At 36.9% G+C, this 22,132-nt stretch overlaps 4 protein-coding genes across 5 annotated transcripts; 1 reads left to right on the forward strand and 3 right to left on the reverse strand.

The window, feature by feature from the left end:
* Positions 1-256: 256 nt before the first annotated feature.
* On the reverse strand, positions 257-7,224 carry LOC109044305 (thymidylate kinase). Its single transcript, XM_019061958.2, has 5 exons — positions 7,088-7,224; positions 6,327-6,435; positions 3,593-3,683; positions 1,788-1,976; positions 257-479 (listed from the first exon to the last, which is right to left on the reverse strand). Exons 1-5 carry the CDS (start codon positions 7,215-7,217, stop codon positions 369-371), a joined length of 630 nt encoding a protein of 209 aa, XP_018917503.2. The 5' UTR covers positions 7,218-7,224; the 3' UTR covers positions 257-368.
* A 485-nt stretch (positions 7,225-7,709) lies between these two features.
* On the reverse strand, positions 7,710-9,019 carry MED31 (mediator complex subunit 31). 2 transcript variants are annotated; one of them, XM_019061981.2, is made up of 3 exons: positions 8,828-9,019; positions 8,413-8,517; positions 7,710-8,182 (listed from the first exon to the last, which is right to left on the reverse strand). In XM_019061981.2, the coding sequence occupies exon 3, from the start codon at positions 8,175-8,177 to the stop codon at positions 7,710-7,712; it is 468 nt and encodes a 155-aa protein (XP_018917526.1). In that variant the 5' UTR covers positions 8,178-8,182; positions 8,413-8,517; positions 8,828-9,019. The 2 variants fall into 2 exon arrangements, with proteins under 2 accessions (XP_018917526.1, XP_018917534.1); XM_019061989.2 differs by lacking the exon at positions 8,413-8,517.
* A 150-nt stretch (positions 9,020-9,169) lies between these two features.
* Positions 9,170-14,542, forward strand: LOC109044296 (transmembrane emp24 domain-containing protein eca). The gene is made up of 5 exons (XM_019061946.2): positions 9,170-9,469; positions 11,168-11,283; positions 11,927-12,031; positions 12,987-13,133; positions 14,212-14,542. The coding sequence occupies exons 1-5, from the start codon at positions 9,307-9,309 to the stop codon at positions 14,359-14,361; spliced, it is 681 nt and encodes a 226-aa protein (XP_018917491.1). The 5' UTR covers positions 9,170-9,306; the 3' UTR covers positions 14,362-14,542.
* A 423-nt stretch (positions 14,543-14,965) lies between these two features.
* Positions 14,966-21,648, reverse strand: mRpL40 (mitochondrial ribosomal protein L40). Its single transcript, XM_019062142.2, has 5 exons — positions 21,419-21,648; positions 18,496-18,579; positions 17,505-17,675; positions 16,430-16,628; positions 14,966-15,357 (listed from the first exon to the last, which is right to left on the reverse strand). The coding sequence occupies exons 1-5, from the start codon at positions 21,445-21,447 to the stop codon at positions 15,244-15,246; spliced, it is 597 nt and encodes a 198-aa protein (XP_018917687.2). The 5' UTR covers positions 21,448-21,648; the 3' UTR covers positions 14,966-15,243.
* Positions 21,649-22,132: the final 484 nt, after the last annotated feature.

Raw genomic sequence — 22,132 nt, forward strand, 5'->3', positions numbered from 1 at the left:
AACCCAGTGAATTTGATCTATTTCTCGTTTGTTCGCTGGTCTAACTCAAAAATGGCAGTGTGTAGAGGGAAAAACGAAGCATCCCGAAGGATAATAATTTCAAAATGGGCATGTGACATATGGGCGTATTTATGCTAAACAGAACTATGTCGCATGCAAAAACTCTGCACATAGTTCCTTTGAGTATAAATACGTCCATATAGGTGACAGCTGGAAAGAGATTGAGGATATTGCAATGAATTTGAAAAAGATTCGATAGAAAATTAATGAACTGTTTAATTGAAATTACATGAAAAAATAAAAATTAAGAGTGACCTTAGATTAAAGCATCGTATTTAAAACTTTAATTTAAGTTTGTACGATATTATTCAAGACCAAAGAGTTTTCAAAGGGGCGAATTTCACTTCATTGATGACGGTTAGAGTACTGTCCAACAATTCTTCTGTTAACGCCTCAACACTTTTGTCTGCATCTATTTCCTGAGAAAAAAGGAAAAAAAACAATTAGAGAGAGATTTGATGAAAAAAAAGTTCACTTGTTGCTGCTGAAGCTCCTCAAGGAAGTGAAAGAAAATCGTCAATAGAATTGATAATCCTGTAATGAAAGAAACTCATTGTGACAAGTGAAAGTTATTTTATCATCATGTTGTTCAAATAGTTCTTTAAGTACTCATAAATTTTTAAAAGCTCTCCTAAGTGTGACTTCCTGGATTTTTTTTAAATTAAAGTGGTAAATGCTGGTTTTGTTGTGGTTAAGTAAAATGCTATGAAAATTTCACATGAAGAAATTAGCTTGCTCCCCTTTAAGAACAAAATTAGGAGCATAATATTTGAAGCACCTTAATCAATAGGCATGATTTACAAGTTCAGCCATCAATATAAAAAAACACCAATACACCAGAATTAAAAGGTTTTATTACAATTTCTCTTCTTACAACAGATTGAGGTTTTAATTACAAAGACTGGCAAAAATACTTTTTTTATCAATAATATTATCAGCTCATGCAAAAGGTGAATGTTAAGACTATACATGCCTATGAATGGGTCAGTTGCGTTAGTCACAGATTCGTGTTTTGATGCTTGATTCTTGTAGATTAGCTAAAAATAATAAGATCTGTCTAAACAGCAACTTTCCACATTCAGTATTAGCCGTGATATCGCCTTTTGAAAAGTCGGGTTTTTAACGCCATCCACCTTGGTAATGACACCCTTGGTTTTTTCCACCTTGTTTTCATCCGAGTTTCTTGTTGAACAACCAGTGCAAATGTGCGTCACACGGACTGATGAAAGCAAGGTGGAAGAAACGAAAGGTGTTAGTACCAAGGTGGCTGACGTCAAAAGCTCGACTTTTCAAAGGGCAGTATCTCGATTGCTATTGAACATAGGAAGTTGCTGTTGGGACAAATCACATTTTTTTTAGCTGATCTATAAGAATCAAGCATCAAAACACGGTTCTGTGACCACAAAATAGAACTATTGTAACATGAAATAGCAGCTAATGACTAACTTCAAAACCCCCCAAACCCAAATTTCCAACCCTCAAAAATCGAAATTGGTGATTTTGGCATGCGCCAATTCAAATGCAATTATGCTGAAAAACTGACCAAATTTTGATGAAACACTCAACAGCTTGGTGCAAGCTTCAAAAACATCATAGCTCACTCATTGTACAGTAACGTAATCTGATTCAGACCAAGTTTGATGGAGCATTAGTTTTGCTTCAAACGACTGAGTTTTTGTTGAAGATCATGGCGAGTACCATTGATAAAATTAGGAGTAGGAACTCACTTTCCAGTAGTCTTTCTGTAAGGAGCGGAAATTTTCTGCTACTCTCTTCTGCATTTCAGTATCTTCATACCTCTCATTGCCAAAACCGCCTCGCTTCTCGAGAGCTTCTGGTTTCAAAGAGAGTAAGAACACTAAGTCCGGCTTTGGCAAACCTGTTTCAGGCTGTAAACACCATTCAAAGCTCATGTTCTGGAATAAAAAAAAGAAGAGAAAAGAAATTAAAAAGGATGGCTCTAAAAACCCTTGAGAATTGTGTTCATTAGATCAATTCAGGAGATTCCCATTCTGCAAGAAAAGAAAAGAACTCGAAGCAAAACGATGCAATTTTGGAGGCTTTGACTGGACTTGTCAAGAGTCAGACAAGAGGTTAAAAAATATAATACAAATAGATAGCTTACAATGAAGAAGAAAAAATAAATGAAAAAAGATGACCTAATCACACAAATTATAGTATTAGAGTGAACAAAGATGCCATGAGCTACCTGCGTTCGATAAAGTTTTCAGATTCATTTTTGATTCAGAAAGATTTTTAACGAGCCGAGAGCAATCTCCGAACTTGATGTAAGAATTGCTGTATTCAGGCTAAGTGTTTCTGAGATTAAATTTAGGGTATTCAAAACAAAAAGGTACAATAAAACGACCCAAAGATAAAAACTGTTGCCTTGAAACAAATTGCAGCGATCCTTTCTCTCTCTCCAGTTTTCCTTGCTATTTTCAAGGACCTTCCTATTATAGCGCTTGGTCTCACTGCTTTCAAAAATGGAACAATTGTTCCTTCCAATTAGAATTCTGAACAGGATGTAAAGTCATTCTAAAAATAAACAATGTTCTGAAGACATAAGTTTTCATACAATCCATCATATAAATTTCAACATCCTGTCCAGTAGTAATTTTCAGACTTCCCCTTGTGTGAATCGTTTCCTATGTTTTCTTTAAAGAGGAAACGTGTTGTTTTCTTCTTTTTGGCTCAGTCCTTGTCTGGTCACCCAGGGTGAGATCGCCAGAGTGGGCATATTTTTTTCATGTTTAAAGTTAATATGCTAATTTAACACGACAAGAAAACATTTTGATCACTTGCATACAATCCTCAATGGGCCTGTTGCAAACTTTTGCTAAAGCAAAAATAAGAGTTGTTAGTCATAGAAAGTGTCTCAAGAATCTCGATGAGCGCATCAGCAAAGTCTGAAATGCACTCCTTACTTCACAATTTGTGTAAGAAAGTGTTATTCGAGTTTCCTGCTTCAAAAACTATACCATGGCACAGGTAAACATTTTGTTTGAGGAGTCATTCCATCCAATCCCAGCTCACAGGGATACTACGCAATATTCAACATAGCCGACGCCAATCCATCCGCCAAAGCACATGTGATGGGACGATGATTTTAATCACCTGATAACAATCGGCGTGTTTACATTCACACTTTTCTCGCGTTGATAGATATCTGCCTTGATTGACCTTGTGTTCTCCTCAACTTGCGTGCGGAAGTATCGGCCATGTTGAGCAGGGATCGAATGGAATAACTCCTCTAACGAAATGTTCACCTGTGCTGGAGTATTCTTTTTGAAGCAGGAATCTTAAAAAAACGCATATTTCTTGCGCGGATTGTGAAGTTAGGAGTGCATTTCAGAGTTTGCCGATGCGCTCATCGCAATTTTTGAGACATTATTTGTCAGGAACAACTCTTATTTTTGCTCCGGCAAAAGATGCAACAGACCCATTGAGATTCGAACACTTTTTTGTCCTTGATTCTACCACAACCAAATTTCATCCGGATAAAAGGAGCAGAAGAGATGCTTAATGGTACCTTCTTTGCACCAGAAAAGGCGACTCCAGAATACGAATATCTATCAATCACCAGTGTTGTGCCCTCTTGAAGAAGTTTGCGCATTGTTGGTCTGAAATAATTAGAGAATATTAAAAAATCGGATTTCATTAAAAAAGTCATGAGGAAAAAATGAAATCAAATATGTGTGTGCAAGTGAGACATGCAAATATGGAAGTAGAAAATGTCCATTCAAGTGCATGAAATAGAAGGCTTGGCTTTTCCAAAAATTGTTGCACATACTTTCATGACTCTTCAAGTGCTCAACACTCCACAGCAATCAAAATTTATTACGCTTAGAGCCTAAGGCTCTCATCAGTATTGACAGTAGCGCATTGGATTGTAATAGAAGAAAATGAAGCTACTGAAATACATTGGCAGGTGCTTTGTTTTTCTCTGTAAAATCAATCTTAAAGGTACATAAATATAATCTAGAAACTTCTGTACTTGCAGACATCAAAATAGATACTGTATAGAAAATGCCCTTGGATAATTTACAGTACATACGAGCAAATAATTAGGGTTCAACCACTCAACTGAATAATAAATAATTAAGGATATGTTTGATCAGATCTGTGGAGAGAGATCCTATTTGCTGGGTGAAAATTTTTATTGACGTTTCGCAAAAGCTGAAATCACATTTTTCTACAACCTCAGAATTTTTTTTTTTGTGGAACTTCCACTATTTCTGGCCCATTTTAGAAACAAAATACATGCCATTGGTTTCCCTATGCAGATAGAAGGTCTGTTAGATTAGAAACCGGATTTTGATGATAACTAGCCCACTGTGCGCCCGAATTAGGTTTCCTTAGACTTTCCTGATAGCTGATAACATACTGAAGAAAGCTTGATTCACAGATTTTGTTTATTTTGATCAGTGTTGATTCTGTGTCACCTTGAAAACGAGTAAGTCAGGTGCGTTCTGCCATTTTCATCATGCGATCATTGATAGAGCAAAGATTTAACATTAAATTTTGTTTTAAACTCAGTATACCTTGTACCAAAACTTTTGGTATGCTAAGTACAGTTTACCAAGATCATTGTATGAGTTGTTCTCACGGTTTTGAGAGGGTTAAACGATTCAAAACTGACCAGGAGTCTGTCGAAGATGAGGAGCACGGGAATAGACCATCAAGGACAAATGACATTTGCCACGTGGACGAAGTACGGGCAAAAGTGCTCAAAAATGGTCGTTTCAAGCTTCCTGAACAGTGTAATATTTCTGAAGGCTCCGTAGAATTTTGATAGAATATGTAAACATGCATCGAGTTTCAGGTACACTTGCCCCTTAATTGATGTCCGTTGAACAAAAATCCAACCGAATGTCATTTTCCCTTTAGATACTTGAGCGTTCTGACAATGATCCTACATCTAGGGATAGGATCATTTTCGGTGACAAAACTTGAGTGTACGGCTACGATATGGAGATGAAACTTTAATCATCCTCGTGGGTTGAAAAAGGTAGTGCAAGACCGAAAAAAGAGACAAGTTCAGTCAAACATGAAAATTGCAGAACACCCAAGAGGTTGCCTTACTTCAAGCCACATACCAATGAAGCTAATTAGGATTTTTGAAATTTGTGAATGTAGCCTTTTTAAGTGTATTTTCAGCTATCAGAGCAGTCCAAGAAAACCGAATTCATACGCATTGTGGGCTAGTTATCACCAAAATCCGGTTTCTAATCTCACAGACCTTGTATGTGTTTTTATCAGAGAGCCTGAAATAGTGGTTTCTTATTGCAAAATGTAATGCAATTGTTGAGATAATAGGATAATTGGAATGCTCGGTGCAAAAAGGGCATTTCTTGGTTACAGTGTCTCAAAATCTCAGCTAACGTTTCACCCATTATGATTGAAGCAAATGTATGTAACTTATTGTAACTTTTACTGAATATTCTATATTCTGTTATTATACGGTTTTACAGTGCTGAAAATGTAAAATTTCAGAAAATTGACCCAATGGTTTCCTCTCTAAAATAAGAATTAGCAGTAGAGATTCTAAAACACTGTGAACAAGAAATGCCCTTTCTGCACCCAACGCCTCAATTAGGGTAAAACTTGTGCCGAGAGTTTCAGATTTTCTTCCTTCTGACAATTGAAAGAAGTCCACAAAAATTTATGCCTGAAAGATGAGATCCCATTTTACAGTTCATATCACACACGTGTTCCTTATTTTGCTCACATATTCAACTTTGATTTTAGAGGCATCGCCTCCATTAGATTTGTTACACAAAAAATTGCCGAAGCAAGTTGCACGAAAAAATTGGCAATTTATTCTAATTTTTGAAGAATTAATGTTCATGACCAGTGAACTTGAAAGCAACTTTTTGGAATCTTCCATTTGGCTAACACATCAATTTTAATGTATTTCTTTCTCAAAATGCTTAGATAAAGATCGTTCAAGTCACTAATTGCAACAAAAAGGTCCTCATAATGTCTACTGGAGCTAATGCTGCACAAGTTTAATATTCTGCCATGTTTCGGAAAAGAGTCGTAAATGCATTTTGAGGTGAACCTTGAGACACGTAAGAGCATAAGCTAACCTTGGCTCTTGCAGAAATGCCCTTACGGCTCTTATCCGTAACACAACAATATTTTATGAATTCAGTTTTTTTGAGATAATAGCAAGAAATTCAAACCAATTCAGCAGATATTCAGAAAGGTGCATCTCAAGGGCGCAAAAAAGAAAAGGAGATTATAACAGGAGGTGAACTTACTCAAGTTCCCATCGATTTGCAGAGAATAAGAGATGTACAGCCTTGTCCGAGAGCTCCGCTTTGTTTGTCAAATACTCGTTGATTATTTTCCCTATTGCAGTTGATCTATCTGTAACAAACAGCATTGTTTACACTCTTTAGGTTCAGGCCAGTTACCACTTTGAGAAGATGCAGCACTGCTTCATCATTGAAAATTATTAAACTCTTCTTACCATTCCCTGTTTTACTTGTACATTATACATTTACTCTGATTATTTCTTGGTGTCATTACATGTGATAAAGTCAGGTGAAAAGTTTCTTGGCACGGAAACTCTTTGCTTCCAGTTTTTATTGCATGCAACTCTGATAACAGGAAACTAGATTTGCAAAACCTGCAAGGCTAATCTTTGTAGCAATTGAGAAAAATTAGACAGTACATATTGGAAAACATATAAAGATGGCCACCGACCACAGAAAATATAATTTCATGGAGATTGGTCGGGTAAAAAAGTAAACATCAATATATCTCGGAGAAAAAATAATTATTTTTTTATAAAATTTTGATCGTTCTTGAGAAATAAAACAGGGAAGTTTACTTCCTCACTGATTCTTATTGAATGACCTGATTCCTTTGAGTATTCAGATGTAGGGAACCTCTTCGAAAAAATCAGGCCCATGAAAAATTAAGAATGTTAGCAGACACTAAACCAGCGTTAAATACATGGAAGATTAACTGGCAGGCAAGAATGGTGCAAGAAAATAAAGGGGATTGAATGAATTACCAGGAAAACGCATCAGCTGAGAAGGAATGCCTTTGTTATTAAGAGCTTCAACTAGCCTTTTGCACTGTGTGCTTTTTCCACTTCTATCACAGCCTTCAAGCACGATAAGAGCACCTCGTTTAAAGCTCATAATTAAAATTTATCTAAAAAAATAGTAAAATAAAAAACAAAAAATCACAAACAAAAGTAAAGAAAATGATTAAAATAAAGCGATAAAGAGAAAGAAAACTCATGCAAAACGCAAAAATGAAAAAAAAAATATGAAGGAAGGGGTTGGGTTTCCTTCATGACAGTTTGACATTCCAGTTCATGAAAGTAGATTGATAGAGCTGTCTTAAAATTAGCCTTCTCAGTTCTAAGCTCAAGATAGTTAGATTATGATGCAAGTTTCTGCTTGCCATTGGTACTGAAATAAACTAGTTTGCATGCGACTGATTTTATGAAATAGTAGAGTATTTCCTAGAAAAATACAATCGACCAAAATTGAAAAAAATAACTCTCCTGAAAAATTCAGCCCTTCACATTAAGGTCCTTCCAGATGGATGGTCCTAGATAAATAGCAAAACTGAAGTCAGAGAGAGAAGATCTTCACTTACCAATATGAATGTTTAAGAATATGTTCCTAGGAGGAGTTTTTGGTGACTGGAGGAAGTCCGTTGGTGGATGAGCTATTTGTGGTTGTCGTGGCACTCAGGGCATGAGATGTAACAGAACTGGTTGGCATGGGTTCGGTCAGCATTCTAGTGCGTCTCCGCGTGTAATGCTGCCAAAGTAGAACTTGCTGATCATCGATAAACTTGGCACACTGAGCATTCACTACTTCTCGTCTGAAGTGTTCGTACTGAAGCAGGTCCAAAAAGTACAAGCACATAGGATACTTCAGGTACTTGACATACTCTGGCTCTTTCCAGTACAGTAAATATTTCAAGTAGTTGATGAAAGGTTGATCCTTGAAGTAGCCTCGCTGAGCAAGGAAATTGAGGTAATTTGGATTGCCAAGACACTGAACAAATTCAAGCTCCACTTGAAATCTAAGTTTTGCTTGGTCTTCTGTTTCAGGTCCACCAGCTTTAGATGCTACTGGAATCATCTGCCCTGAAATGATGAAGAATTGTATGATTAACATGAGGAGCAATCAATCGTGTGTTAGTTGTGATACCTAAATTTTCTAAATAGTCGGTATCGCAGGAAGCGCAAAGGATCAAAAGGAGAAAACCAGAGAAAAAAGATTCAACTCTTAGAGTGCGTTCATGATGGACAACAGAGAGTCATTTCTAAGATAAAATATCAACTAATTTCGGGTATGAGGAACTTTATGTGCTTACCTCTGGTGTTGCCATTACACTCCCCCACTGACTCCTAGGAATTTTAGGACGACAGGTGATTGCAAAGATGTGAGTAGAATGATGTTATGCGTTGAATTGAAGGACCTATAAAAACGTAAAATTCTTCTTATGGAAAGGAATCTCCGGGCGTATGAAAGAGACCATTTGCTCGACAACAATGGTTGCTGCGTTGGGATACATTAAACGGAAAAGTTGATGTCTCCTTCGCCTCTCGAATTGAGTAATAACATGGCCCAACTACTGATGGGTGTGCTGGCTGAGAGACAATCGAGATTTGCGATGGTGGTGTGTAGTACTAAATACATACCGCAGAATTTTAAAGAGACAATGGAAATTTTAAGTATCAAGTGATAAGTGAATCATAAGTGAACATGTAAAAAGGTTAGCTTTTTACCTGACCAATATGTTGACGAAATAGAGACTGCTGTTTAAAGATGGAACGAAAATCAATGAGAGGAAAAAATTCTAGGGGCGGAGAGCTTGCAAAATTTGGTTTGCCGAGCTGGAGATAGTTTTAAAGCTTAAGACGATACGATAACTAAACTAAGAAAACTTTTTCTTTAGCGCGCCGGAAAAAATCTTGTTCTTGTTGTTTGATAATCGCTTGGCATAGGGTAAAGCAGCTTACAGAGTGGAAAAACTTGAAAAACGGGGACCCGAATAGTGGCGAAATGGCGGACGCGGACTCTCCGGGATTAGGATTAGAGGAGAGGGTCCTTCTCTATGATAATATGCTCTATGTGTTATGCGGTTTGTTTACGTTGTCGTCAGTGAATTAAAAATGTCCCGCTGGCGATTTTGAAGGCACTAATGCGTGAAATATCTTTTCGTTTTTCAATTTTTTATTTGAATGTTTGAGTTTTATTTGTTAAAATGATTTTGTGCAGTTGTCCCCGCAGCCTCTCGGCTGCTTTGCTCCAATTTTTATCCATATTCGCCCTCCTGCTGCCCTTGGTAACCCCGCTGTATTTCCATATTGGTGAAACTGAAAGGAAATGTTTCATCGAAGAAATTCCGGATGAAACTGTTGTCGTTGGTAAGTCTTAACCGTTAGAGACGAGTTATGAAAGCCATGCAGAAATTCTCACTCATACAGTACATGCTGAAATTCATGCACGAAGGAGTAACCGTTCAATGCGTTTAGGTAGACATGGCTACTGCGGGCCGATCATTGAAATTTAAGGCAGACCGATAAGACATCGAATTGCGATATATTGCATGGTTGAGATAGGGCTATGTCTTGTCGTGTTGGGCTGACATAGTTTCAATAATCGGGCCGCTGGTAGCATATCACGCATCTTCATGCACTCTCATTAGTCCTTTCATAGAGACAGGGGAAGATAATGAACGCACTTTGATGAGGTGACAGAAGGGTATAAATTGAAACTCCGTTGTTTTGTGTGCCTGGACAAGAACAAAGCCTTGTCCCTACAAGCGCAGTTTGGGCAAATTAGTTCCCTGAACTGGGGTTTCGCAGAGTTAATTATAGCTGAAGGGTTTTTTTTTTTATCCGAACCACAGTGGACCGCAACGGAACACATCACTTTTTATCGCGTTCCATGCGTTCCAGTGGAACGCTTGGACCACTCTTCCGAGGTAGGTTGAGGTTGGTTCAGGCTGGTTGAACCAGCCCGAACGGCTATCATTGCGTTCCATGCGTTCCACGGATAAAAAAAATTTATCTGAACCACAGTGGACCACAATGGAACGCATCACTTTTTTATCGCGTTCCACTGGCGCGATCCAGTGCGTTCCATGTGTTCCAGTGGAACGCTTGGACCACTCTGCCAAGGTAGGTTGAGGTCTCATCGTCACTATCATCGCGATCCATGCGTTCCACGGATAAAAAAAAAGCCCTCTTGAGTCATACCAAGTTCCTGGAACAAGTTTCCCCAAATGCACTGCAAATTTCGCTTGTGTAGAAAAGGCCTACTGTATGAGTGTTTGCCCTCCATGTAGAAGATGGATGTTATTTAAGGAAGGATTGACGCCTGAACTCAAAGGTTGGACTCTAAAGAGTCCTGAAAAATTTTCTTCTTTATGCGTTAGGATCAGCAAAGTTTTCTTTCTGCAGACTCGCTGATTGTGCATCAAATTTTGTCTGTCGGGTCGGCTCCCAGTTTGCCTGGTGTGAGGCCCTCAGGTAGATGAGCGCATAAAGCATAAATGCACGATTTGCTCAAGTGGCTTTTTCAAAGCTGCAGTAAAGCTTTCTAATGTAGTAATTGTGTTATCAATTTTAAAATTCAGTATTTATAATATTTATTTAGTCACCTGAAAAAGCGTTTGAAAATTATTGGATTTTCTTCATACTTCTAGAAAGAGGGTCTGCACAATTTCTTCTCCATTTTAATTATTTTTTACAAAAAGTACCAAATCGTAATGAAGTATTAGGACTTAACAAAAGGTAAAAGGAGAAAATAAATTCAAAATTACTCCAGAGGTATACTTACGCCTGTGAGTTTTGCTTACCTACTATATTATGTTAATTCCTATTTCATGGGTTCTGATTTTTCTCTAAAAAAATTGTTAATAGATTGGCCAATAATATTTTTTGTTCTTTTTCGGGGGAAAAGTATGAGAGAAAACAGAGAAACGAGTCTACTGTTGAACTATTGTGGATTAACGCATACTTTAAATTTTATCATGGAGTTAAGAAATTTCATGCATCTTTATTTAAGTAGTCTCACGTATTCTTAAAATCTGTAACGGCTTCTCATTTTTGTGTTCACAGTATATTATAAAGTAGAACTATTCGATCCTCGAAGTGGTGGTTTTGTTCCATCTTCTCCAGGAATTGGAATGCACGTGGAAGTCTTGAATCCTGAGGCCAAAGTCATTCTATCTAGAGTAAGGGCAATTTTTATTAGCTCCATTTTCAATTGAACAAATTTTATCATAAAAATTCTCTCCATTACTTATACAGGCATTGCTGAGGCACAGAAAATACCATTGCGATGGCCAAACTATATAAAATATTTTATTTTACCTATTTGCAAAATTTCAAAAATTTTTACCCCTCCTCTTGTAGAAATAAAACAACTTAATATCATGGCTTGACATTTTTTCACAATGACTATGGAACATAGAGAATTAGTCTAAGAATATTTTTACCATAATATTCAATTTTTCCCCCTGAAATTTTTAAGGAAGGGCTGAAATTTTGAATTATTGCAATTTAGGTAAGCATATAATTTTGTAGTTCAGGCTTTAAATAGCCAGTAGCAAAGGTACTACTTAACAAAGTATCTGATTTTTTTGCTAACTCTTATGTTTTTGAAAATAAAGTTTTGACCCATCGTATATCTGAAAAAAGACAAGCAGTTCGTCAAAATAGTTAGTTAGTTTTTTCAGAGCAACTTTTTGAAGCTTCAAGTAAATATAGAGAAATCAAATAAGCTCGAACGCCGAGCCCAATTTATTTAGAGGATCCTCTCTGTCTCATGACGTGCACTTTCTCTTTTTTAAACATAAATTTGTTTTATTTTGTCAGGTATACAGCTCAGAAGGTAAAATTCCATTCACATCTCATGATCCTGGTGAACATGCCATTTGTCTATATTCCAACAGCACTGCTTGGATTGGAGGTTCCCAATTGGTGAGAAGCTTTGATTTTTTCCTCTTAAAATATGTAATTTTTTTGTAGAGCTTCGCCAGACATCCAACAATTATCTGGAATGCTGGATTATCTGGCCGGACTGTATAACTCCAGTTTTGGCCAGATATTATTTTCACAGGTATTCATATCTTGATTGGTATGGTATGGGCATGTGCAGAGAATGGCTGATACCAGGTTGCCGAAGAAGGTATTGGAGTGGGTCCCCCCAGGTAGGCGACGGAGAGGGCGTCTAGCCAAACAGTGGGTAGAGGGCATCCGTGAAGAGATGGAGAGATGCCAGCTTCCAGAGGATCTCTACCATGACAGATTCCTGTGGAGAGTAGGCGTCGCAGAGCGCCCCAGCGCGCTGTAAAAGCGGCTTATACTTACACATTCATATTTTGCTGGATATTCTTGCTATCTACTTCCTGTGCTTTTTTGCCACCTCGAAAATATTGTGAAATTTTTATGAAACTGTCACCATCACTGGAATCACATGTTTGAAAGGACAGATGACAATTATCGGCAATTGCAATCTGATACCTAAATTTCATCTGCTCTTTTTTCAACCCAAATCCACAAACAGTAGGTACAGTACAGCTTTGAACGCAAGCTCTCTGATTGGCTGATCATATTGGATCTCAGGCCTTAGAATTTTTATTTTCAATTCTAACCTGTTTTTTTCCTTCCTTTTTTCATATTTATCATTTGTATTTACACCAGGTTTTAACATAAATGCAAGTCAGCATAAATCAGAAAATACAAAACCCAGTTGCAGTTTACCACGCTAAATTATTATTTCTAATCTTGACATGGAAAATTCTTAAAAATTCCCCTCAACTAAATTAGCTTTAAAATAAAAATAAAATGGATAGAAAGTAATAAGAACCGTACGTTTTTAACGTAGTGTGTATGGCCGGTGGACACTATATTCAGTTTTTTATCTTTCTTGCAGCGTGTACATTTGAACATCAAGGCTGGTGAACAGACAATGGATTACGCAAATGTTCAGCAAAAGGACAAACTGTCCCAGCTTCAGCTACGAATGACGCAACTCTTGAAACAGGTTGAGCAAATAACTAAGGAGCAAAATTATCAAAGGGTAAGAGGCACAATTTTTTTCTTAATCTACAAATCAAACTCATCACAAAAGAGGAAACAGTAATAAACTATTAATGCTCATTTCTGTCAATAGCAATTGAATTCACCGCCATTCGTTCATATGCAAGATGTCATCAGAATTGACCGATCAGGGTCTTACACATCTTATTTGTTCATTGTCTCATGTAGTGTGTATGGAATCTCTCCATTTTCTCTCTGCGCTCAACTAACATGTAACTCGTGCTCCCTGTTTTCTACCAGTTAAAGTTTTCTTGTTATTAAAGAAATGTTATTTCCTTAATCCTTTACGCTCTGCATCAATTTCATGACTTTCTCTTTTAATTTTTTGAAGTGGTATCCAACTGTTCAGGGTACATGTCCCAGTGTGGAAAAATGTGAAGTTAAGTCATTGGTTTCATGGCACGCAGGAATGTCTCCCCAAAATTTTAGCTCAATTAAACCCAAAATTGATTGACGAAACCTAGATTTTAACCATTTGAAGCTCAGAAAATATAGCTTTGAGATGAGGCTATCCAAATTTTTTCTCTAGCATTTTACAGGGCTCCAAAGTGTCAAACTACTGTGTACAGAGTGGTTGATTTTCAAGAATAGGAGAGAATCTAGTAAAATCAGTCAATTTCACTCAATGGTGAAATGGCAGAAAATTTGCCATCAGACTTTGAATGCATCTGTTGGTCAAAAGAGTCTAAAATCATCTCTGTAACGTCTGACCTGCACTTCATTTTACACAGTTTGAAATTTCCCCTGTACATAGGGACTTTATCTTTGTTGTTTGCAAACAAGAAAAAAATTAAAGAAATCAGAAGAAAACTTGACCCTGACCCAGCATGCCTTCGAACAAAATCGGTGATGGTCGGGGTTATAACCTGGTTGTCTTGACTGGAAAATCAAAATGATAAAGCAGCATTTATTTGAGAACTAAGATTGACTCCCTTTCAAACGACTAATCTCTGCGGCTCACCGGTTGGCATACAGCTTGATGCCAACTGAAAGTCTAAAGAGAGTTACTCAGTATTCGATGTAGGTTTTAAAACAATATTTTTTTCTGTGTTTTAAAGTATCGTGAAGAGAGATTCCGGGCAACTAGTGAAAGCACTAATAATTCAGTCTTCCGTTGGTCATTGGCACAACTCACAATCCTGGTAGTGATGGGATTCTGGCAAATGAAACATCTGAAGAGTTTCTTCGAGGCAAAAAAACTGGTCTAGCAAGCTTCAAGTATTGGAAAAAAGGCATCTCTTTGTTTTCATTGTTTTGTAAATTTGTAATTTTGATTTAATTTTGTTTTTACTATTAGTTCTCAGTTTCTCAGTTTTCCTGTAAGCATAAGTGTGTTTTTATCTTGTACGTTTAACCAACTTGATATTAAATGTCATTTTCTAATTTTCATTGCGACTAATATCTTTTACTTCTTGCTCAGTTAAGTTTTTTTGTCTTACCCTCTTTTTTTTGGTTTGCCCAGCAAGCAATACTGACTTCAAAAACTTTGATTTGTAAATTCCTAAATAATGAACAGAATAGGAACACATTTTGAAATGCAGTACATGTTGTAATAAGGGACTCCTAAAATTGCAATGCTGTCAAAATAATGCAACAGTGAGCAAAATTATAAAACTTTTTCACACTGACACCACATTTGGTGGTTTTTAACTGGCAGCTTTTTGGAGCTTTAAGCTCCATCTTTGGTGGCTTGCAGCAAACTCCTGAGTTATTTCAATCAAATTAAATTGAAAAAAAAAAAAAACTCCCTGTACTGGGAAAAAAAAAAAAATGCAGAGAAGCAAGATAATGAGTAATGAAGGAAACAACATGTTCTTTGGGTAGCACTATATTTTTAAAAAACATGAAAAACAGCTGTTAACTAGTAATTGTAGGAAAGAGGAGTAAATAACGATCTCCCGATCTCATGTGAAAAGTGTTGCACCAGTTGTCTGCCAATTTGAAAAATCTGCCATTTGATGAGACTAGTATTAAGTCAAGAAATATGAGCTGCATGAATACATTTCAAATTCAATTCACAGCTTTCACTATACGAAGAATTATCTTTTCGATTTGCAAGTAACGGAAAAATCATTTACTTCTTTCACAAATTACTCCCACTTTTTTGATACATCCAAATATTCACCGTCTGGACTGTCATAATCTTTCACTGGCGGAGTGTACACAGGTCCTTCAGTGGAATATGGTAACAGTTCGGGGTCAATCTGCAAGAAAATCATGAACAAAGTACGATGAGTGAAAAGGAGGTAATATCAAAAAGCTGTTGTTGCAGAAATGATGATCAGAGGAGGAAAACTCTTGGAGACTTTGCTTTTAGTGAGCAGAAAAATAACAAAGTCCTATTCCTCCTCTGGTATTGAGGTCTTCACCAGAGGACAGTGCTTAATGAAAATTATGTGTACCAATTTGGGTGGTGAGCGAGGGATAAAAGTTTAGCTGAACTGCTAAAATTCAGAAGCCCATGTGTACGTTCATATTTAAAGCAAAACATTGTGAGATTGGGAGGAATTAATTTTTTTTCTCTCTCTTTTTGGACAAAGGGCCAGAGGACAAGGTTTGAGCTAGAGGAAAACGTTGCATGTTACTCTTCAAAATCTTACGAAGAAAACAATTCACATGACAAGAAGTTTGAAAAAGAATTTTTGGATGAGATTATCACAATTATTTTTAACAAAGATCAAATGTTGACATAGAGTAAATAGAGTCGTAATGTAAGTGGGAGAGCTGGCGCCATGTTCTGCTTGACGAGTTCCGAGCTCGGTGTGCGGGATAACTTTTTCGATACATATTCGATCCAAAATGGCGGTAAGGAATATGGCCAGGTCCCCGTTTATCGCAAACAATTGATTATGTATCGAAAAAGGAACCCGGCGCCGCACAGGAATCTCGGAATTCGGGACCTGGAAAATGCTTAAAATTGGCGCCAGCTCTTCCACTTGCATTACAACTCTATGTACTCTATAAATGTTGATTGTGAACACTTATACTTTGTTTAGGAATGGATTTGTAGACTTTCCATTGTATGATTCGGTCTCCTTGTGAAATGTTAAAGAAAACATGTTGTCATGTTGTGCAGTGCTTTAATTTATACCTTGCCTGGCAGCCAAATGGATACGCAGGGTGAATTTGAAATGGGAGGAGACCACAGATAGACTCTGAAAGAAGTAAAACTTCTTTGCAGGAAATTTTGATGAGAAAACAAGTGCTGTGGTGCTTCATTTTTCATTTTGTATGGTGGTCCATTGGCATACATAAAATATTTTTATCATATTATACCTGTATTGCTGCTTCATATAGACGTGGAGATGCCAGTTTCAGCTCATCTAAAGCCCTCTGTTGTGAATAAACCATTCGGTCAATTAACTGCAAATCTTCCAGGCGACGCTGTTGCTTGTACAAAGTCCACTTCTTAAGTAATATGTGCTTCTCAAGTAATTCTTCTTCTGACCATTGAGCTGCAGGTCGTTCTCTTAGCCTACAAACAAAAAAAGGAAATGGTCAAATCTTATAACTGCATCAAGTAAAATTTTCAAATTTAAGATGATCTGCTTGCAGATATGAAGCCGCTTCAATAATGCTTACGTAAATGATCACTTGCCGTTTCATCAGAAAAAAGCATCCGAAACATCTGGATTTGCCAATTTGAACAGAACTACTTGGATTAGTGCAGAACTTTATTGAGAGGATGAGATTTGGAAATATTTTCTGCTAGAGTTTTGGAATTTAATAATGTTCATCAGCTTCTGAACTCATAAAAACTGTGAACATTATTTGACAGAGCTCAAAAGACGGTATAAAGAGTAACTTTCCACCAACGCATAGGTGACGCATTTAATTTTTTTGAAATGGATGAGATAGATTTCATTATGCTGAATGCTCTCAAATAATTAGAGGAGGAGACATATTAGTACATCAAACAAGTAAAGATCAATTTTCTACGGTAAAATTGAATTTCCAGACGGTGCAAACATGATAATCACAAGAACATTCCCCGCACAAGTATATATTGGTAAATACTTTTGTAGAGAAAACATTCCATGTTTCAACTCGATAAGGTTTAGTTCTTTTATAAGATGGAATGATTGCTAAAAGGTTTCTTTGTGGGCTCTCTCATAATATGGTAATATACCTAATCTTAATTCTGGAAACGCTGCACCCTTCTAACATAAAAATGTCCGTTTTTTTTCATGCTCCTCAACATGCATTGAAATTTTTGCAGCAAAACATATATTTTATTTCTATTAGGCTTTGAAATGATCGTGGAGATTAGGAGAACATAAATTGGATAAAGCAGTTTTGTAAGTGCAAGAATTAGTATCCTTAAAACTTTACATGTCAAAGAACAACTTACTCTTTTTGATCGATTAGTTCATACGGCACCTCTATCTCATCAACAGGTTTCGGTCGATTGGCCTGTCTCTTTAATTTTTTAATTGCTCTTTCAATTTTCTTCTTCTTTCGGTCTTCTCTGGCTCTCACAATGGCAGGATCTATCTTCTTTTTCTTCTTCAATGGTTCACCACTGAAAATAATATTGATTTAACATTGGTTATTCATAATTTCTTCATTTGACAAGTCCCTGACTCCAAAATGTCTAAATCCCTTGACCCTTGAACCAAACTTCCACTTCAATTTACTTTTTTTTAAATTATGCTGACTTTTCCTCAACTTTGGACAAAATTTCCACATTTAGAGATTCAAATCATGGAAAAAAGCATTAAATTATGCTGACTTTTTCTAAACTTTAGACAAAATTTCCACATTTAGAGATTCAAATAATGGAAAAAGGCATTCAAAAGTTGTTTCTGCTTGAAAGGTTTTACTCCTTGATACGCACCAGCCCCAGGAGGTCGAGTCAATTTTCTTGGCCAAAGGCTGCCATGCGCGACCGACTTTCTGGTACATCTTGAATTTTTAATCAAGGAATGATTATTTCAAGAATTTATTAAATGTTGTCGCGCTGGAGTGAGATGTAAGCTCCAAGAGGTGAAAAAGGTCCCTCCCAGTCTCTTAGAGCCTTCAAGTAAGGTGATGAAGGACCGAGCATGTGTTAACCATAGCAAAGTCTGTTATTGCACAAAACTTCAAAAGTTTGTATTTTTTGTTTCCCATTTCTGACATTTGAAATTACACATTGCTCTATGGGTGATCTAACATCCCTGAAATAAATGAAGTTGAAATTTGACAGCAGTCCATTCACTATCATTTTGCGGGCAAGTATCTACTCATAGTTATTAATCCTGCATCACCATAAAGTGATATCATCTTTTGGTTAAATCAAAATGTTCAAATGTAGAACTCTGCCTCTATGAACAAGTGTAAACATTAAAATAAAAACTCACTAGAGAACTGATGACGCTTGAATCCAAAGTGAACTGTCCGTTGCAATTGATCGCGCAGGTGCTGCATTTGAACAAATATTTAATCTGAAATATAAACGGATTGAACTTTTAAAAAAAGTAATTGACCACACTGAATAGGTGCAGAGATATTGAATTGTCAATTAACTTGAATCGGCTAGCAGAAAAGGTATTTTTTCTACTAAGAAAAAATTAAGGCCAATTAAGAATGCATCTTTCAGTTAGTGGGTGATTTCACGATAATAGGAATAGTCGTGTCGCCGTGGGTTATGAACGACATAGGGCAAAACGATTGAAAACCAAATTAATTAATCAATAGGAATGATGTCCCTGAACCTATCCATGCTTAAAAATATGATGAATTATTATTATATTTAATAATATGAGACTTTAAAGGCCGAAAATGTCCGGTCGGTTACGCGTCGCCAACCTCGATTTTGAAGCAAAAGAGCAATTTGCGGTAACATATCAGTACTGATCATAAACTCTTTGGCAATATTTGCTGAAAAGAGACTCTAGTGTTCAAGAAAATTGCCAGTTTGAACTGAAATGTTTATTATTGAGTGAGAAAAGTCATAAGAAAGAGGTGTCGCCACATTTGGCAACACATTTTTGCAGTTGTATTAAGTGCAGTGTTTATCTCGCCAAATGGAGTCAGGAGTTTCAAAACTGCCATCAAATTGTTCGCTGAAGTCTTCTTGACAAAACCATTACTGATAAGTCACTTTTTTTTACAATGAAAACTTTAATTTTTATGAAAACCAGTGATTTTTACGTGTGTAGCAATAATTCCTCACTACGCAAAAACCTCAATTTAATAGTATTTAACTAAAAGAAAGTCTCCAAAGTCTAGAAAACTTTTAAGGCAGCATTAATTCCACGTCACAACTCAAGAATTGCCAAGTTTCATCTTTTGTATCATCTTTAATCTCACATTTTTGAGTGTCGGTTACGCTGTGTCTGTTACGTAACCGACACAATTTGGCAGGGCCGCCTTGTTTGCGTGGACCTCCAGCAGTCCCGCGGGAAGCGCTGATACCTGATTCAATGGCTTATTTATCAATCACTTTAACTTTGCACTGAATCATTATAGAGCGTGCCAAAGCTGGGAAAAGGAAGTTTAATACCTTTAAAATGAGGTAATGAAATCCTGTTAAAATTGGTGCACTTTTATTTCTAAGGTATTTCACATTTTAACTATTCCTGTTATCGTGAAATCACCCTAGTGCTCTTAAAAAATTGGAGAATCATGATTGCTGGTGCAAGTGAGAAATGAGTACTTGAGGTAACAGTGCAAAATTCATTTGTATTAAGTAATTTTATTTTTTCATTAATTAAGGAAAAATATAAATTACAAAAAAATGAAGAGAAGTAAGAGAATTTTTCATCTAGTCATTGAGCACAGCTTGTTCAGTAAGACTGTTAAGATTTTACGAATAAAAGCAAGGTACAAAATTACAAATGAAAACATTAAAAGACTTAGCAATTGGATCATTGTGCATGGATATCTGTACTCTCCAGAGAGTATGGACAAAATACCAAAACACCTGATGAGAGGATAGTGTTGAGTATGATCATTAAGATAAGAAAAAAATCACATCGGAAAACCATTTTAAAAAGAAAAATTTGCATCCTTCAACATCACTGACTCAGCTTGAAAGCTTCCAATTAAAGTCTAGCTTATGTAAGATATTGGATGAGCGCTAGGCTGGCTGATACTGGCCAGGATTGAATGAGCTTTACAATGTAGGCTGAATGAATGTCTTCGGATCGGAATCGAGAAATATGCATTTAACTAGGGTTAAAGGTAACCCAGGTAGGGTTAAGGGTTAACTAGGGTACGTAGGAACACTGAAACAAAATGCGTATTCAAATAGTAACGGAATCGGTATTATCCAGATCAAGAGGCATATCAATCTTAAAATTCTGATTCAAAATGATACATCAACGCTCAGACCTAATCTCAGAGCATTTGGCATCAATGCGCTTCTTCTGAACAGCAGGGTTCTTTTCCGACCCCAATTTGTAAGAAACTGCGATTCCTAGATCCCAATCCAAGCAAATGAATGAAATATTAGGAGGAATCAGGAGTTCACAGAAACTGCCTTTTTGCAGCAAGTGTTAAGGTGAATCCAGGGTTCGATTAAGGATAATTCAAGATTACAGATAGCGCCACCAGTCACCACTGAGAATTTCACTTTCCTTCGACGATTACTGAAATAATATTTCTCGAATTACAAAAAGCAGATCCAAAAGATATAGATTAATTTTTGCTTGATTTTTTGAGCCAAAAATATTGGCAATTAGAATTACAAGCGCAGAGAAAGTACAGCTGAAACTTTCAGCTCAGAGGCGGCGGCCGAGCGCGCAACGGAATCCCTCGTGTTCTGTCTCTCTCTCTCACATTGCCGCAATGGGAATTACTTTCCGCCGTGGTTAAGACTTATTTTTGAGAAGATTTTTTTACTGAGCTTTCCTCAAGTATGTTGCCATATTCCCTGGATCTCCAATCTTGAATAAGTATTGCGGTTTTTATTATTTTGGCAAATATATGTGGCGATTCTGAGCAGCGCGACGTGGTGGCCAAATCGCAAAGTTACAAGCCTGGATTCACCTTAAATCCGCATTTCTAAGCCCACATTGACAGTGGTACATTGAAAGTACTTAGATAGACGAAGCTATTGTTTAAAAAAGCGAAACGTTTTAGACAATTAAGGAAGAAGAGTCAAGCCGCAATAGGTTTAGGTTAGGGTGGGACCCTTATTTGCTGGGCTCACAATTAGTAGAATTACATAGGAGTAAACTTGATAGTCCTTCAATGTTGAACAGGTGTAAACATGGTCCCAGTGATTATAATCAATTGTACGAGTGGATACTGAGGGGGAAAAACCCCAATTCTTCTTACCTACTGAAGGTATTGAGGAGCTTGAACATGGCTCTTTCCGGCAGTATATTCTCCTGGTAAAAAAAAAGCTTTGTTAAACTAGGGTAAGTTTTGCATTACTATAATTAAGGGGCTTTAATGATAACGAATCTAAATCATAATCACCACTCATTCAACTCATTGGTTGAAAAGGGGGAAAATAAAATAAGATGAAGTCGCAGGAACTCAAAGACCTTTGAGAGGAGGGGGCGAGGTTTGTTTTTCACTTCGATGACGTCATACCAACGAATTTTTCCAATTATTCCTCTTTTCGAACAAAAGGAATTTTAACGGCAAATTCTGAACCAGACGCTTTGATTGGTCCAGAGCGGTTCATTCCGTTTATTCCGAGTTGAACCGTAATTAGCGGGAATTTCGAATTATTCCGGATATCCTGTTCACCAAAGTAGTTTCCGTTTCCGGTAATACAGTGTTGTCAACTTTACCGAGGTGCTTTGGATAAAACTGACAACACTGTGTTACCGGAAACGGAAACTACTTGGTGAACAGGATATCCGGAATAATTCGAAATTCCCGCTAATTTCGGTTCAACTCGGAATAAACGGAATGAACCGCTCTGGACCAATCAAAGCGTCTGGTTCAGAATTTGCCGTTAAAATTCCTTTTGTTCGAAAAGAGGAATAATTGGAAAAATTCGTTGGCAGTATGATCTTTGAAAGTTAGGTTATGTTGTGG

Source organism: Bemisia tabaci, chromosome 6 (genome assembly GCF_918797505.1).
Source record: "Bemisia tabaci chromosome 6, PGI_BMITA_v3".
NCBI lineage: Eukaryota > Metazoa > Arthropoda > Insecta > Hemiptera > Aleyrodidae > Bemisia > Bemisia tabaci.